This window comes from Mesoplodon mirus, assembly GCF_964341445.2.
Source record: "Mesoplodon mirus genome assembly, chromosome: 7".
Taxonomy (NCBI): Eukaryota; Metazoa; Chordata; class Mammalia; order Artiodactyla; family Ziphiidae; genus Mesoplodon; species Mesoplodon mirus.
In genome coordinates, this window is record NC_138983.1 from 17,361,874 (window position 1) to 17,377,703 (window position 15,830).

The window sequence follows — 15,830 nt, forward strand, 5'->3', positions numbered from 1 at the left end:
AGAGAAGCATCAATGTAGGCCATAGAGGGCAAACAAACTGTTAAGACTCTGAGGATACAAAAGATTTGGTTTTTACTTTAAAATTTGGTTTCTAGTTTAAAAATTTGGTTTTTACTTTTTACTAAAAAAAAGTTAGAAGGGTCAAACCAGCTCCTCAGGCCTGCTGGTATACCCATAGTAACGATTTCATTTTAAGACTGAGAGAAGTCATAAGCACAATTTTATACTGCTTTATGGCTACATGAAGGTTATGAAAGTAAAGCACACTAGAAGTGAATTTCCTAACCTGTCTTTAATTGCTTGGAATCAGTACTTACCTAATTGTGCCTCTTTTGCCATCTGTGTCTCATGGATGATATTTCTTAAGATTTGCTCTTCCTGAATCAGCTTATGTTTTTCTAGGATCTCCTGCTGTCTCAGGTAGTGGTCATGTTGCTTTTGATATTCTTTCAACTCATTCAGTGTTCGCTGGAGAGATCTTAACATTTTTTAATAACAGGAAAAAGGTACAGAGCTTTAAAATTATGTATTTTTAAACCCACTTAAATACATAGATTTTCTGGTTCTCAGCAAAAATTGTTAGATTTTGACTTTTAACATACAATCATTGTATCCCAAGTTCAAGAACAATGGGCCTAAATAAATACTATTGTTTTATTAAAATTTTGGGGAAAAAAGATGGATGTGAAATTCTTCCCATAAACACAATTAATGACATTAAATGGTGTGTTAGACTCTTCAGGTGCCAGAAAAGATACATAGCAATAAATAATACTATAAAGCTTTATACATTTAACAAGTCTATTTCCCTCCACAAAGACTGTCAGTTCCATGGACATTCAAAGCCTTTCTAGAATCTTCCTTTTCACCTTTTCCTTTGATTCTACCTAAAGACAAGGTTAAGAGAAGAGGCCACAATGCCTTGCTCTTGCACTCTAGCTTCTTGGTTTACAGATTTGGGGAAAAAAACCACAGAAACTGCTTATAAAGGAATATTCCCTACCACCTGGTATCAATAAATCAGCTGCTTGATTATATTTAGTCACAAAAATCTTATTGCCTATTACACTGTTAACATATGGAGATTTAATAGCTGCACAGATTGTATAAGAAGAGCATAATATTGGAAGAAACTCAGCCAGGGCAAGTTCTGATCAGGTATAACAAAGCCAGGCATAAACAAGCTGTCATTCTTTCCTTTTTACTACATTAGGCTTTTAAACAGATTGGAAAATAGGCAAAAGTTTAATGAAATCCAAATCTCCACTTAATTCTATAATAATCAAAGTACACTCAAAACATTAAGGCTAATTCTATAAGAGATGAACAATTCACTTCTGAGTTATGTCAAGTTCCTTTACTGGCCCTATTATTTATAGAATTAAATACAGGATATTTTTTAAGTATACTACAAGGACCAAGTACAACAGAATTCCATTACTGTACAACTTACACAAATCTGATTAAAATGTGGGCCAAATAATCTCTCTCAACATCACTTAACCAACATAACAATTGCCCAACCTTAGAAATCAAAGGAGAGAAAGCTCAAATCGCAAGTGATTTTACTGACAGTGTATTCTACGGAAATAAAAATGTAATCGATAGAATTACTCAGCATCTGGCAGCACCCCATCCTCCATCTGACTTCATACAAGTAATTGATTGTCAATATTGTTAAGATTTAGATGACGGCATTTACTGTAAATATTCTCTAGTTCCTGGAATCCTTTATACAACCACTGACTTGTGTTAAACCTCCTGATTGGAGAAAAAGGACAGGACTAGCATTAGTGAAAAAGTGTTTTTCTTAATTCTAATGAACAAATTAATACTGATATCACCCTACACAAGTCTAACAAGAACTACACAAGTTCTACAGTGTTGGTGATTCAGTAATTTTTTCTCCTAGTTACCTATGTTGAGCTTCCAATTTCTGCTCGAGTTTTTGCTGACACAGGACAGCATGCTTCCTCTTTATAGCTTGCTCAAACCCAGGTTTAGCCTGTAAAGCATGGTCATAACAGAGCACTGAGTGGTTATACTCCCCAAGCATCTGAAGAGACAAAAACAAACACACACACATACACAAACACAGGGGGGAAACATGTTAGCCTGATTGTATCCATCCAAATCCCCTTATGATTTATGAGATCACACTACATCTCATACAGTGAATATTATTTCGCTCAGTAGTCAAATCTCCATAACATGAAGCAATGCTATATAGGATGGTTCAAATGGAAGTACTGCTATTTTAAGAAGAGTACGCTAAAGGAATATAATATTCATATCAATTTAATTACTTTCTTTTTTGTGAACAGGCTAAAACACTTGAGATTCATTATTGCTATGAAGTTTTTTTTTCCCTTAATTTCTTCATTTCTATCCCCTTGTTCGGACCAAAAGAAGGGAAAAGGGTATTTTTTATTGGAAAAAAAGAAAGAAAGAAAACAGCAACTGGATTGGTTCATGTAAAAAAAAGTTGTATTTACTGCATATATATTTCCTAAAGTGTAATAGCTAGTGAAGAAGTCACTGTCATCCAAAGCTGCATGGACCACGACAGCAGCATCAGCAGAGAAGTGTGCTCTGTGCAGAACATTCGCCAAGTTGACCAGGGCAATGTCCTTATTGTGCCTAAAAGAGAAGGAAAGATGTAATTAGATGTCAGGAAAGAAGCATGTGCGCTACAATTGCCTATAACTACCTGACAAGGGCAAATTACATTCAAAGTTATTGAGCTTAGGAAAATAACTTTGAGTTTACTTACAGATGGGGAAAATAATTTAAGAAAATCCTAATGTTTAATTTTACATAATTGATGGTGCTTACTCAATCTGATAACTACAAATTTTGCCACAAAAATAAGGTCTGGCAGAGATTTTATGCTTTTAAAATGTATTTAGGGCTTATATTTGCTTTGAGAATAATTTAATTTATGATAGTTCCTCCAACCAATTTCCTTAGTTTCAAGTCTCAAGTGAATCAGAGGGCATCTACATTATATATTTTTCCTTAACAGAAATCAGAAGCATGTTATGCCATTATCACTTTGAACTCTTTGACATCTAACATTTTTGTGATGGGACTAATTGCAACAGGGATGGAGGAGAATGTAAGTACAACACAATGCTTCTTCTTCTTGTTTTTTATGTATTTTAACAGTCCTGAGTTACATGGAAAATCAGGAGGTCCAGAAGGGGAGGAATCCTACCTGGATGAGAAGTGAAGTGCTCGCATGGCACATTCCACTACTTGATAAGGCTCATTCTTTATTCTCCAGTAAAATGAAGCCATGTTATATAGTACCCACGAGGAAGAGTTCTAGAAATTAAACAAATAAAATGACAACCAAATATAACTAAAGATAGTTTCTTCAATTCAGAATGTTCAAAATGAGCACCTTTACACTCTGTCTGGTCTGAAACTGATGAAGAAAATCAAGACTTATTACAGTAGCGAAAAAGCAGAGGACAAAGTACAAATAAACTATCCCTGTCAAGAGAGCATTCTGATCATTAGTTGATCAGGTGTATTAAGGTGTGATCTAAACAGAGAGACTGTCCAACACCAGGCTATCTTCCAAAGGGGAAATAAAGCCGAAAAATCCCACCAAGTGGTCACAACTTGGGCCCTGTTTCAGGACTTTAGAAGTCAGGATCTAACCTACTTAGAAATGCTAGTTGTTCTAACATGAAATTCCTAAAATTAACATATTGCAAAGTTTCCTATTTATTTAACATCTGAATGAAGGTATGTATGTAAACAAATGAAAGGCTTATGCTTTTGTGAAAGGTAAATTTTTGTCATTTCCTCATGTGTGTTCAGAAACTAATTCAGACCTTTACACTGCTAAAAAGTAAGTCTTTAGTATGTAGTCATAAGTGCATTATTTAGTCAAATTAAACAGAAGTTCAGATAGGTTTTCCCCTTTTGTGGCTTGGATTTTTTGTCCCCTAACGTACACTAAATTTCAACCACATAGAGGTCATAAGACTAAACTGAATCATGTCGAAAACTCAATGTAAGTAAGTTTAAACCCAAGAAAGAAGTATCAAATTCAGCATGGAAAAAAAGTCATAAAGTTTAAGATAAAATGGGAAAAACAAATGACAGCCAACACTTAATATCATTAATGTGTAGCTACCTCAAAAAAAATCTAGACAGAGAAACAAAAAACCAAAAGAACAAGGGCCAAAAACATGGACAATTCAAAAATATGAAACAATTACTACTTAGCAGGTGAAAACATATAAAACTTAACAACAACAACAAAAGAATTAAAGAGCTACAAGTTTTCCTTTTAAAAATCGGCAAAGATAAGAAAGAATGCCACTATTCACTATTGGCTACAGTGTATACTAACTTCAGATATTAAGTGTAGAAATATTAGGTTAGTACAGCATCGCTGGGGGACAATTTGACAATATGTATTTGAAAACCCTTAAAAATGTGATTATCCTTTCATCCCAATATTTCCCTAAAAAATTTATCCTATGAGAATAAAGTTTTAACTATAAAGATATGTAAAAATAAAACTCCAAAAATATATCATAAAACAGCAATTATCTCTGACTTTTTAAATTATAATCTTTAATTTCCCTTTTTCTAAATTTTTATATAGCTTTTTTTTTTTACAAGGACCAATTATTTTATTTTAAAAATTTACCTTTAAGACTAAAACTAATATGGGACTTCCTTGGTGGTGCAGTGGATAAGACACAGAGTTACCAATGCAGGGTGCCTGGGTTCAATCCCTGGTCAGAGAACTAGATCCCACATGCATGCCCCAACTAAGACTTTGTATGCCACAATTAAGGAGCCCTGGGGCCACAACTAAGGAGCCCCGGGGCTGCAACTAAGGAGCCCACCTGCTGCAACTAGGACCTGGCACAACCAAATAAATAAATATTAAGAAAAAAAGATTAAAACTAGTATAATTCTTTATTAATCATCCTTAAGTATTCTATCTTCAAGGAAAAAATATGATTCTTGAGTGTTGCAACGAAAGGTTTTAGCACTAAGTGTAGTTGGTTACGGAATACTATATTCTTTCACACTTGACTTATGACTTAGGCTTCAATCTCCTTTTTAGTAGCCTTTTGAGAAAGTTTTCCTGTAAATCAACAAATGATTTTTAATCTCTTATTTTTAAACCTTATATTGTGAATTGGGACAAAAAGATCAATTAAAAATTATACATGATCCGCCAGCCAATGCAGGGGGCACGGGCTCGACCCGTGGTCTGGGAAGATCCCACATGCCGCAGAGCAACTAAGCCCGTGCGCCACAACTACTGAAGCCTGCGTGCCTAGAGCCTGTGTTCCACAACAAAGAGAAGCCACTGCAATAAGAAGACCAGACACTGCATTGAAGAGTAGCTCCTGCTCACCCCAACCAGAGAAAGCCCACGTGCAGCAACGAAGACCCAACGCACCCAAATATAAATAAATAAATAAATTTATTTTTAAAAATACATAAATAAAAAATAAAAATTCTACATGAACTACTAAAACCATCATGATAAGGAGAATACTCATCATAGTATATTCAAAGAAAAATAAATGTTTAAATAAAAATCTATAAGATTTCTTACCCCCAGACCAGGAATAAAACCTGTGTCCCCTGCCTTGGCAGGTGGATTTTTTTTTTTTTTTTTTTTTTTTTTTTGCGGTACGCGGGCCTCTCACTGTTGTGGCCTCTCCCGTTGCGGAGCACAGGCTCCGGATGCGCAGGCTCAGTGGCCATGGCTCATGGGCCCAGCCGCTCCACGGCATGTGGGATCCTCCCGGACCGGGGCACAAACCCACGTCCCCTGCATCGGCAGGCGGACTCTCAACCACTGCATCACCAGGGAAGCCCGGCAGGTGGATTCGTAAGCACTGCACCACCAGGGAAGTCCCCAGATTAATTTAAAGACAGGGCAAACAGCAGAAGCAAGAAGAACTACAATTCTGCAGCCTGTGGAAGGAAAACCACATTCACAGAAGGACAGACAGAATGAAAAGACAGAGGACTTTGTACCAGATGAAGGAACAAGATAAAACCATAGAAAAACAACTAAATGAAGTGGAGATAGGCAACTATCCAGAAAAAGAGTTCAGAATAATGATAGTGAAGATGATCCAGGACCTTAAAAAAGAATGGAGGCAAAGATCTAGAAGATGCAAGAAATGTTTAACGAAGACTAGAAGAATTAAAGAAGAAACACCTAGGGCTTCCCTGGTGGCACAGTGGTTCAGAGTCCGCCTGCCGATGCAGGGGACACGGGTTTGTGTCCTGGTCCAGGAAGACCCCCACATGCCATGGAGCGGCTACGCCCGTGAGCCATGGTGGCTGGGCCTGCACGACCAGAGCCTGTGCTCCGCAATGGGAGAGGCCACAACTGGGAGAGGCCCGCGTATCGCAAAAAAAAAAAAAAAAAAAAAAAAGAAACACCTAGAAGAATTAAAGAACAAACAAACAGAAATGAACAATACAATAACTGAAATGAAAAATACACTAGAAGGAATCAATAGCAAAATAACTGAGGCAGAAGAATGGATAAGTGACCTGGAAGACAGAATGGTGGAATTCACTGTTGCAGAACAGAATAAAGAAAACAGAATGAAAAGAAATGAAGACAGCCTAAGAGATCATGGGGACAACATTAAATGCAACAACATTCGCATTATAGGGGGTTTCAGAAGGAGAAGAGAGAAAGGACCGAGAAAATATCTGAAGAGATTATAGTTGAAAACTTCCCTAACATGGGAAAGAAAATAGACACCCAAGTCCAGGAAGCACAGAAAGCCAAGACAGGATAAACCCAAGGAGAAACATACCGGGACACACAGTAATCAAACTGACAAAATTTAAAGACAAAGAAAAATTATTGAAAGACACAAGGGAAAAATGACAAATAACATACAAAGGAACTCCCGTAAGGTTAACAGCTGATTTCTCAGGAGAAACTCTACAAGCCAGAAGGGAGTGGTATGACTTATTTAAAGTGATGAAAGAGAAGAACCTACAACCAAGATTACTCTCCCCAGCAAGGATCTCATTCAGATTTGACAGAGAAATCAAAAGATCTACAGACAAGTAGAAGCTATGAGAATTCAGCACCACCAAACCAGCTCTACAACAAACGCTAAAGGAACTTCTCTAAGTGGGAAACACAAGAGAAGAAAAGGACCTACAAAAACAAACCCAAAACAATTAAGAAAATGGTCATAGGAACATGCATATTAATAATTACCTTAAACGTGAATGGATTAAATGCTGCAATCAAAAGACACAGGCTCGCTGAATGGATACAAAAACAAGACCCATACATATACTGTCTACAAGATACCCACTTCAGACCTAGGGACACATACAGACTGAAAGTGAGGGGATGGAAAAAGATATTCCATGCAAATGGAAATCAAAAGAAAGCTAGAGTAGCAATACTCCTTTCAGGTAAAATAGACTTTAAAAAAAAGAATGTCACAAGAGACAACGAAGGATACTACATAATGATCAAGGGATCAATCCAAGAAGAAGATATAACAATTATAAATATATATGCACCCAACATGGTAGCACCTCAATACATAAGGCAACTGCTAACAGCTATAAAAGAGGAAATCGACAGTAACACAATAATAGTGGGGGACTTTAACGCCTCACTTACACCAATGGACAGATCATCCAGACAAAAAATTAAAAAGGAAACACAAGCTTTAAATGACACAACAGAACAGATGGAATTAATTGATATTTATAGGACATTCCATCCAAAAACAGCGGATTACACTTTCTTCTCAAGTGTACATGGAACATTCTCCAGGATAGCTCACATCTTGGGTCACAAATCAAGCCTCAGTAAATTTAAGAAAATTGAAATCATATCAAGCATCTTTTCTGACCACAATGCTAGGAAATCAGAAATCAGTTACAGGGGAAAAAAACGTAAAAAACACAAACACATGGAGACTAAACAATACATTACTAAATAGCCAAGACATCACTGAAGAATCAAAGGGAAATCAAAAAATACCTAAAGACAAATGACAATGACAACACGACGATCCAAAATCTATGGGATGCAGCAAAAGCAGTTCTAAGAGGGAAGTTTATAGCAATACAAGCCTACCTCAAGAAACAAGAAAAATCTCAAATAAACAATCTAACCTTACACCTAAAGGAACTACAGAAAGAAGAACAAACAAAACCAAGAGCTAGTAGAAGGAAAGAAATCATAAAGAGCAGAGCAGAAATAAATAAAATAGATACAAAGAAAACAATAGCAAAGATCAATAAAACTAAAAGCTGGTTCCTTGAGAAGATAAACAAAATTGATAAACCATTAGCCAGACTCATCAAGAAAAAGAGGGAGAGGACTCAAATCAATAAAATTAGAAAAGAAAAGGGAGAAGTTACAACAGACACCAGAGAAATACAAACCATCCTAAGACACTACTACTACAAGCAACTCTATGCCAATAAAATGGACAACCTGGAAGAAATGGAAAAATTTGTAGAATGATATAACCTTCCAAGACTGAACCAGGAAGAAATAGAAAATATGAAGAGACCAGTCACAAGTAATGAAATTGAAACTGTGATTACAAATCTTCCAACAAACAAAAGTCCAGGACCAGATGGCTTCACAGGTGAATTCTACCAAACATTTAGAGAAGAGCTAACACCCATCCTTCTCAAGCTCTTCCAAAAAAATTGCAGAAGAAGGAACACTCCCAACTCATTCTATGAGTCCACCATCACCCTGATACCAAAACCAGACAAAAATACTACAAAAAAAGAAAATTACAGACCAATATCACTGATGAATATAGATGCAAAACTCCTCAACAAAATACTAGCAAAGAGAATCCAACAACACATTAAAAGGATCATACACCATGATCAACTGGGATTTATTCCAGGGATGCAAGGATTCTTCAATATACGCAAATCAATGTGATACACCATATTAACAAATTGAAGAATAAAAACCATATGATCATCTCAACAGATGCATAAAAAGCTTTTGACAAAATTCAACACCCATTTATGATAAAAACTCTCCAGAAAGTGGGCATAGAGGGAACCTACCTCAACATAATAAAGGCCATATATGACAAACCCACAGCAAACATCATTCTCAATGGTGAAAAACTGAAAGTATTTCTTCTAAGATCAGGAACAAGACACAGATGTCCACTCTTGCCACTACTGTTCAACATAGTTTTGGAAGTCCTAGCCATGGTAATCAGAGAAGAAAAAGAAATAAAAGGAATACAAATTGGGAAAGAAGAAGTAAAACTGTCACTGTTTGCAGATGACATGATACTATACGTAGAGAATCCTAAAGATGTCACCAGAAAGCTACTAGAGCTAATCAATGAACCTGGTAAAGTTGCAGGATACATAATTAATGCACAGAAATCTCTTGCATTCCTATACACTAACAACGTAAAGATCAGAAAGAGGAATTAAGGAAACAATTCTAATCACCACTGTAAGAAAAAGAATAAAATACCCAGGAATAAACCTACCTAAGGAGGTAAAAGTCCTGTACTCAGAAAACTATAAGACAGTGATGAAAGATATCAATGATGACACAAACAGATGGAGAAATATACCATGTTCTTGAAGTAGAAGGCTCAATATTGTGAAGATGACTATACTACCCAAAGCAACCTACAGATTCAATGCAATCCCTATCAAATTACCACTGGTATTTTTTACAGAGCTAGAAAAAAAAAACCCTTGAAATTTGTATGGAGGCACAAAAGACCCTGAATAGCCAAAGCAGTCTTGAGGGAAAAAAAAAACAGAGCTAGAGGAGTCAGACTTCCTGACTACAGACAATACTACAAGGCTACAGTAATCAAGATAATATGGTACTGGTACAAAAACAGAAATACAGATCAGTGGAACAGAATAGAAAGCCCAGAGATAAACCCATGCACCTATGGTCAACTAGTCTATGACAAAGGAGGCAAGTATATACAACGGAGAAAAGACAGTCTCTTCAATAAGTGGTGCTGGGAAAACTGGACAGCTACATGTAAAAGAATGAAATTAGAACACTCCCTATCACCATACACAAAAATAAACTCAAAATGTATTAGAGACCTAAATGTAAGACCGGACACTATAAAACTCTTAGAGCAAAACATAGGAAAAACACTCACTGACATAAATCACAGCAAGATCTTTTTTGATCCACCACCTAGAGTAATGGAAATAAAAACAAAAATAAACAAATGGGACCTAATGAAACTTCAAAGCTTTTGCAAAGCAAAGGAAACTACAAACAAGACGAAAAGACAACCCTCAGAATGGGAGAAAATATTTGCAAACGAATCAACGGACAAAGGATTCATCTCCAAAATATATAAACAGCTCATGCAGCTCAATATTAAAGAAACAAACAACCCAATCCAAAAATGGGCAGAAGACCTAAATAGACATTTCTCCAAAGAAGACATACAGATGGCCAAGAAGCACATGAAAAGTTGCTCAACATCACTAATTATTAGAGAAATGCAAATCAAAACTACAATGTGGTATCACCTCACACCAGTTAGAATGGGCATCATCAGAAAATCTACAAAGAACAAATGCTGGAGGGGGTGTGGAGAAAAGGGAACCCTCTCGCACTGTTGGTGGGAATGTAAATTGATACAGCCACTATGGAGAACAGTATGGAGGTTCCTTAAAAAACTAAAAATAGAATTACCGTATGATCCAGCAATCCCACTACTGGGCATATACCCAGAGAAAACCATAATTCAAAAAGACACATGCGCCCCAATGTTCATTGCAGCACTATTTACAATAGCGAGGTCATGGAAGCAGCCTAAATGCCCATCGACAGACGAATGGATAAAGAAGATGTGGTACATATATACAATGGAATATTACTCAGCCATACAAGGAACGTAATTGGGTCATTCATAGAGACGTGGATGGATCTAGAGACTGTCATACAGAGTGAAGTAAGTCAGAAACAGAAAAACAAATATCATATATTAACGCATATATGTGGAACCTAGAAAAATGGTACAGATGAACTGGTTTGCAGGGCAGAAACTGAAACACAGATGTAGAGAACAAACGTACGGACACCCAGGGGGGAAAGCAGCGGGGGTTGGGGGTGGGGGTGTGATGAACTGGGCCATTGGGATTGACATGTATACACTGATGTGTATAAAATTGATGACTAATAAGGACCTGCTGTTCAAAAAAAATAAATAAAATTTTAAAAAAAGAAGATTGTAAAGGGCTTCAAGAGGTCATATTGTCCATCACCCTAACTCAGCTGTGCTGTACATACTGTAACAGTATTAGAAAATTTAAGATGACCTCCTTTATACCTGACCAATCTGTTAATTTTTTTTTAACACACTGACTCCGATTTTCAATTGATGTTTAATTTGTATTATATTCACTACTTTTCAATTTTTCTCTCTTATTGGTTTAGGAAACTTTTAAAAAATCTTCACAAACACAGCCATTTTATTATGTTAAAAGTTTTAATGTTTTGATTTCCAACTGTCATCAGCACAGTTTTAATATATTTCACAGACAAAAAACAAAAAGACACATGCACCCCAATGTTCACTGCAGCACTATTTACAGTAGCCAGGTCACAGAAGCAACCTAAATGCCCATCAGCAGACGAATGGATAAAGAAGATGTGGTACATATATACAGTGGAGTATTACTCAGCCATAAAATGAAGGAAATTGGGTCATTTGTAGAGACGTGGATGGATCTAGAGACTGTCATATAGAGTGACGTAAGTCAGAAAGAGAAAAACAAATATCGTATATTAATGCATATATGTGGCACCTAGAAAAATGGTACAGATGAACCGGTTTGCAGGGCAGAAATAGAGACACAGACGTAGAGAACAAACATATGTACACCAAGGGGGGAAAGTGGCAGTGGGGGTGGTGGTGTGATGAATTGGGAGATTCGGATTGACATGTATACACTAATATGTATAAAATAGATAACTAATAAGAACCTGCTGTATAAAAAATAAATAAAATAAAATTCAAAATAAAAAAATGATTTCTCATAAAATCTCCGCTCTAATCTATAAATGTTCAAATGTCACTATTAATTATTCTCTCTCTTTTGAACACATTTTTTCCCTTGGCTCTTAGGATATCACATCCTTCTGGACATCCTCTGGATCTTTTCTGCTGGCCCTTCACCCTCTGCTTGATAGATAATGTAGGAGGACCCAGGACTTCTTCTCAAACTTCACTCTTCTCCAGATGACCGGATGTAATCCCACAGCTACAAATACTCCCTACTTAACAATTATTCTCTACCTATATGCCCAGCTCTGACCTCTACTGGAATTCCAGACTCACATAGGTATTTCAGATTTAACTTGACCAAAATAGAACTCTATCTCATCTTCTCTCACCCCAACACTGCTCCTCCAAGTTGCTCAAGCCAAAAATTAAGGAATTACCTTTGATTCCTCTTTTTCTCTCATTCCCCATATCTAATTAATCAGCTTCTAAACTTCTAAACATTTCCTGAAATAGTTTAAGTTCCTTCATTTCCACTACTAACCCTTCTAGTCCAAACCATCTTCATCTCTCTCTTGAATTACTGCACTAGCCTTCTAATGGTCTATTTCCAAGTTTGGCCTCCTTTAGTCCCCTCTCCATATAAGTTTGACAGTGTACTTTAAAAAGTACTCAGTAAATTATGTTACTCCTCTGCTCCAGCTTCTCAGCACACTGGTAATAAAATTCAAAGTCCTAACTTTGGCTTTCAGAGCTCCACATAGTCTGGCCCTGGCCTACTACTTTGGCTTCATTCTCTATCATCCTCCCCTTTGCTCACCAAGCTCCAGCCATACTGACCTGAATTTAATTACATAACACTTGTTATATACTGAATGTGTCTCTAATCATTCATATATGGACGCCCTAACCCTCAGTGTGACTATATGTGAAGATAGGGCCTCTGAAGAGGTGATAAAGGTTAAAAATCCAATAGGGCCAGTCCCCTTATAAGAGGAAGATTTATCTCTCTCTCTCTCCCTCCCTCCCTCCCCATGTACACACTGAGAAGAAGCCATGTGAGGACACAGCCAGAAGGTGGTCATCTACAGGCCAGAAAGAGAGTCCTCAACAGGAACTGAATCAGCCAGCAACATGATCTTGGACTTTCCAGCCTCCAGACTGTGAGAAATAGGTTTCTGCTGTTTAAGCCACACAGTCTGTGGTATTTTGTGACGGCAGCCTGAGCTAACCAATATACTACCAAGCTCATTAAGGCTTCAGGGCCTTTGCTCATTCTTCAGCCTAGAAAGTTCTTCCTTGATCTTTGACTTTTGGTTCCTTCTTGTCATTCAAGTATCAGCTTAAATTTCATCTTTCCAGAGAGGATAACCCCAACTGCTCAACCTAAAGAAGCCACCCAATTACCCTCTATTTTAATTTTCTATAGAGCATTTACCACGATGATCTACTTTCAACTAACAATTCTCTGAACGATATCTTAAATCCCAGGCCAGTTTTTCCTTATTACTTATCAATTCTGGGGATGCAGTATTTTACATTACCTTCAGAAAAACAATATGAAGAAGGTAACTTAGCTATAAAAATAATCCTATAATATATAATGCATTTGAATAAACATATAAATATATAATATATTTGGGTAAACTGTATATAAATGTTACAATTACACATTTTACTTAGTACCACTATAATAGTGCTTAGAAACTAGCCTGCATTTTACAAATCTCCTTAGGCACAGAGAAGAGCAAAAACTATTTTCTAAATTCCCACATGTTATCCTGAATGATACCTTTAAATTCTTGGGTCTTGTTACATAATTCCCCATTTCATTATTTTAAAGTAGATGTTCCCTTAAAATTACATGAAGATTTTATTGTTAGTGGTGATTCTTTTACCTGTTCAGAAAACAGTGATAATCTATGTATTTCCTGTGTGTAGACATATATCAAAGACACTAATGTGAATGTTCTTTCACACTCAAAATATATAATCTAGTTTATAAGCCCTGTTGCTTATATTAGTTTATAATTTGTTTTTTCATGAATTAGTTTAAATAAAACTTTTCAGCATCTTGTCCTGGTAAAGGGGACTGGATTATCAATGCTTCTCTCTAACTTTGAACTATACAGTTTATATTACTGTAATCATGATTTAAAATCACTCTCTAGACAAAAACAAGCTAGCTAGACAAAAACATGACATTCTGTTCACACAGGGCCTCCGGGCTCTTTAAGTCATTTACGACTTACCTTCTGTAGGCCTTCATGAATGAGGTGACCTATGTCATCTATACTCCTTCCTAACCGTTTAGATAGATATGTGAAGATTGGATCTTCTTTAGGTAGTAGAGGTGCAGAAAGATTAACTCTCTCTTGTACACCCTGAGGAGAAGAAAAAATAGAAAAAAAACAGAAAAAGGAGATTATAAGACATTAGAAATCACAAGTAATTTGGTATCTTATGGCATTTAATTTGAAGGAATTTTAAGAAATAGGAGATGTTTGTTACATTATAAAGCTGTTTGGAAGGAGAGAAGAAAGAAAAAGAGTATGTATAAGCAAGAGATTAAAGAAAAAAATGAAAACAAACAAAACCCCCCAAATTTCTCTACTTACTCGCAAGTGCTGAAAAGCATGTATACTATACGGAAGTTCTAGAATTTTAGTACAATCAGGCTGATCAGGGTCTGGAGGGACAGGAGATTCTGTGTCTATATAATCTTCAGGGCTAAAATATCAAGAGGCAAGAAGTAATGAATGAATGAAAAGCGAAGATATGTCCAATTTTTCCCTAATTAAATCATATTCTCAAAGCATCTCACTTTACAACCAATATTAGTCAACATGCATACTTTTTTCATAGAGCTGTTGTTAGAGCAAAATTTTTTGCAAGTTCAACTTAAAGGAGATATATCAAGAGTTAGGGAGGGCCCACGGTTCGATCCCTGGTCAGGGAACAAGATCCCATATGCATGCCACAACTAAAAGATCCTGCACGCTGCAACAAAGATCCTGCATGCCACAACTAAGACCCAAAGCAGCCAAATAAATTTAAAAAAAAATGGTTAGGGTCACAAACCATTAAGACTGTGGACTCTGGACTTCCCCGGTGGCGCAGTGGTTAAGAATCTGCCTGCCAGTGCAGGGGACATGGGTTCGAGCCCTGGACCGGGAAGATCCCACATGCCGCGGAGCAACTAAGCCTGTGTGCCACAACTACTGAGCCTGTGCTCTAGAGCTCATGAGCCACAAGTACTGAAGCCCGCATGCCTAGAGCCTGTGCTCTGCAACAAGAAGCCCACGCACCGCAATGAAGAGTAGCCCCCGCTCGCCGCAACAAGAGAAAGCCCACGCACAGCAATGAAGACCCAACGCAGCCAAAAACAAATTAATTAATTAATTTCAAAAAACAGACTGCGCTTTTCAAAAGCTAATATAACACTGCTCAACTCTTTCTAGAAATGTTAAACCAGTTTACACTTCTATATAGTCTTTCTACATTTTTACCAGTTATTGATTTTTAAACAATTTTTTCAATTTGAGAGATGAAAAATATGTCTCAGTATGCACTTATCTGATCATTACTGAGAAATATTTTTTCCACATGTTTATTGGCCATTTGCATTTTTTTTACCATAAATTGTTCAATTTTCTACTGTGCTTTTAAATATTTTTAATTGATTTGTAAGAATTCTATACATAGTATACATTTTGAACTTTGAAATTTCAATAAAGTCATTAGTGACTGAAGCTTTTTCTCATTAGAGAAATAATTTCTAGTTGAGTCGAGAAAGGTCTG

The 15,830-nt window shown here is 36.6% G+C and overlaps 1 protein-coding gene across 3 annotated transcripts in view; it reads right to left on the reverse strand.

Moving 5' to 3' along the window:
* TTC17 (tetratricopeptide repeat domain 17) overlaps positions 1-15,830 on the reverse strand; it is a 148,281-nt gene that overhangs the window by 93,717 nt on the left and 38,734 nt on the right. For 2 of the 3 annotated variants that reach the window (XM_082629088.1, XM_082629086.1), the window contains exons 4-9: positions 14,648-14,759; positions 14,282-14,413; positions 3,218-3,327; positions 2,496-2,640; positions 1,917-2,056; positions 318-478 (exon numbers count right to left, since the gene is read on the reverse strand). In XM_082629088.1, coding sequence (XP_082485214.1) covers positions 318-478; positions 1,917-2,056; positions 2,496-2,640; positions 3,218-3,327; positions 14,282-14,413; positions 14,648-14,759 — 800 coding nt within the window. The remainder of the gene's footprint in view (positions 1-317; positions 479-1,916; positions 2,057-2,495; positions 2,641-3,217; positions 3,328-14,281; positions 14,414-14,647; positions 14,760-15,830) is intronic. The other variant, XM_082629087.1, reaches the window with a different exon arrangement.